Source organism: Nuphar pumila, chromosome 13 (genome assembly GCF_984573655.1).
Source record: "Nuphar pumila chromosome 13, dmNupPumi1.hap1.1, whole genome shotgun sequence".
NCBI classification, from domain to species: domain Eukaryota; kingdom Viridiplantae; phylum Streptophyta; class Magnoliopsida; order Nymphaeales; family Nymphaeaceae; genus Nuphar; species Nuphar pumila.
In genome coordinates, this window is record NC_143261.1 from 51,103,390 (window position 1) to 51,106,079 (window position 2,690).

The 2,690-nt window shown below is 42.6% G+C and overlaps 1 protein-coding gene across 1 annotated transcript; it reads left to right on the forward strand.

Annotated features, from left to right (window-relative positions):
* Positions 1-338: 338 nt before the first annotated feature.
* LOC149818350 (heavy metal-associated isoprenylated plant protein 12-like) lies at positions 339-2,075 on the forward strand. Its single transcript, XM_089985844.1, has 3 exons — positions 339-421; positions 897-975; positions 1,670-2,075. Exons 1-3 carry the CDS (start codon positions 416-418, stop codon positions 1,948-1,950), a joined length of 366 nt encoding a protein of 121 aa, XP_089841970.1. The 5' UTR covers positions 339-415; the 3' UTR covers positions 1,951-2,075.
* Positions 2,076-2,690: the final 615 nt, after the last annotated feature.

Sequence of the window (2,690 nt, forward strand, 5' to 3'; positions counted from 1 at the left end):
TGAATTACCTTTTTCATGGAAAAGCCAAGATGGTTTCACACATAAATTATTAATATCAACAAGGTCCACTTTAAGAATGACTCACATGTTTTAACTTCTCTTAGTCAGCTGACTAAAGTTTCCTTTAAAAAAAAAAACAGTTTGTAAAAATGCTTTTAGGACGCGTTTGTCTCACGGAAGGGAACTCCGCATTACCACGCACCAACTCTCCAATGACCATTACCTAGAGCTTTCTTCTCACCATCCTTCCTCCTACAACTACTAAGCCTTGGCATTCCTTTATATAAAGGGTGCTTCACTTGGCTTCCCACCCACGACTAGGCTATCTTGCAAGCTTTGTGAGTCAAGTGGCCATCTTCCTCAAGTTTCTCCGCACCAAGGGGAACTACCTCACCAACTCTCTTGTTGCATCATCATGAAGGTATGCAGAAACCTAATACACCTTTTTCTTTTTCTTTTTCTGAATTTCATGTTTGATTGCGCAAGCCAATGCATAGCATAGGCCCCGAGGGCAGGGGTCCTAGCCTTGGAGTTTTATGCTGCAGGCATGTCGACCATAGGTATGGCAAGCTGAGCCAGTGCCACCAGGTCTTCATGCTGGCCGGGTGTGGTTTCTTTAGGTTATAAACAAAAAATAAATGTTGCTAGTAGCAAAGCCATGTGTAGGTCCAAGAAAGTTTTTTTTTGGGCTGTTGGATAAATTTTAAGGAGAAAACAGAGTATCTGAATTTCGTTTTATTACTAGCATCAAGAAGTCTGTGAATCAGGATAAATCCTTAGTTGTCTTAAGAAACATTGGTTTCTTAGAGTTCTCTTGGAACTACTGTCTATGGATGTTTCATTAATCTTGTTTTTGGGAAGAAATTTAAAGTTGGTTAATGAATTTGTTGTTGCAGCAAAAGTTGGTGCTCAAGCTGGATATGTTTGATGAGAAGAGCAGGTCTAAAGCTTTGAAGACAGTTGCGGGTGCTGAAGGTATAATATTCTTGTTCTCTTTAGTTTTCTCTCTCTAGGTTTTCTCAAACCCAGGCAGCCAACCATGAGTCAATTCTTCTGCTAAAATGTAACCAAGTCAACCGCGAGGTCTCCACTCATCTGGGTAGGGGTGACTTGTGAACATCACCAAGTTGACAGGGCGTCATGAGTTCAAAACCATTGGGTGTGTGTCCTTTTCCCGAGAGCCTGAAGTTAGGCACAGGCAAGGGGGAACTTAGGATTTTTTTTTTTGAAAGGCAAGCTGGGGGTTAGGCAGACCCTTACCAGTTATACAACTATACCACTGGGTTTTGAACCTGCAACGTACACAAGGTGCCATGCACTAGCTGCTCCTACCAGACAACCGGAGTGGGAACTTAGGATTTTAGGTCAATGAGCTGGGTGAGCGAGACAGTTTTACCTTGCAGGGAGGCGTGCCTATTAAGTAACCCGGTTCTCGTGACGGTTTTACTTGGTCATTAAAAAAAAAAACAAATAAATAAAGAAGAAGAAAGTTTGAGTCATCTTAACTCGGGAGTAAGGGGTTTGGTGATAAATAAGAAGGCCCGGACCCAGACCCATACCAAACCACATTGCACCTGATCTAAATTCACCTGGAATCTCTTATTAAATTAGAATGTTTGTGTCTTTCATGATTTGCTCATAGAACCAACCATTGACCTTTTGGATGCAGGTCGCATATCAATGGCTTTGGATGGAGAGGACAAAACCAAATTGGTAGTGATTGGTGAGGACATGGATACTTTCAGTCTGGTGAAGTCCTTGAGGAAAAATTTAAGGACGGACTTTGTGAGCTTAGAAGAAGTGAAGAGTGAGAAGAAGACGGGCAGTACCGGGACAGAGACGAAGCCCGTGGAATCGTGGCCGTACATTAACTATCCTTGCGTGCCGCAGCATATTGTGCAACCCGTTCCAGTCTATGACAACAACCCTGACCCTTGTTCCATTATGTAGACTTGATGCAGTTATGTGCAATGTTTTCAGGGTGACAGTGTTGTGTGGGGTTAATATTTGGTACTAATGAAGGTACAAAACTTTTGAGCTGTAAATTATAAGGGCAGAATGTATTGGATCGTATTTCGGATCACACAGTTTCACAATCGTCATCATGATATAAAACATGGTATTAAACAGTAAATACAACAGTGTAAATAACATGATGAACATATGATCGAAACAACAACAGGGTGCAGGCATGTCGGTTTCCACATACAACCAAAATCCAGACGATAGCATAAGAGCAAACAAATGCACAAAACATAATGAAAACAACATAAACATGTTCAGATTATGTAACAGGCTAAGGCGTACGAAAGTACTCCCCTTAGAGAAGATTTGCCCCCACATACAGTACAAATCAGGGTCCGACGTCCTTCCCCCAGGAAACAATAGCCATTGACGAACCAAACGGTGCACGCCGACGGATCGTCCTTCGAAAACAACCTCCATGAACCAAATGCTGCAGAACACCCTTTCGGGATAACTCAGGAAAGAGGGAGAGAGAGAGCAACAAGGGAGATGGGAAATCGCAGAGCTCCAGAAATGCGTCTGTCTCAGCCTGTGTGTAACCCCAACCCTTACCATGCTTTTATAACCCACGAACGATTATGAAACGTGGAAGGACCCGTTACGAATTCTAAGGAGACATGATCTGTTAACGAACTTCGAAAGATCGAGATCCGTTATGGAATCCG

Bases quoted from the DNA above. Each gene is read 5' to 3' on its own strand.
- LOC149818350 (XM_089985844.1), top strand. The intron at 976-1,669 runs GTATAATATTCT...TTTTGGATGCAG, and splicing joins GACAGTTGCGGGTGCTGAAG to GTCGCATATCAATGGCTTTG.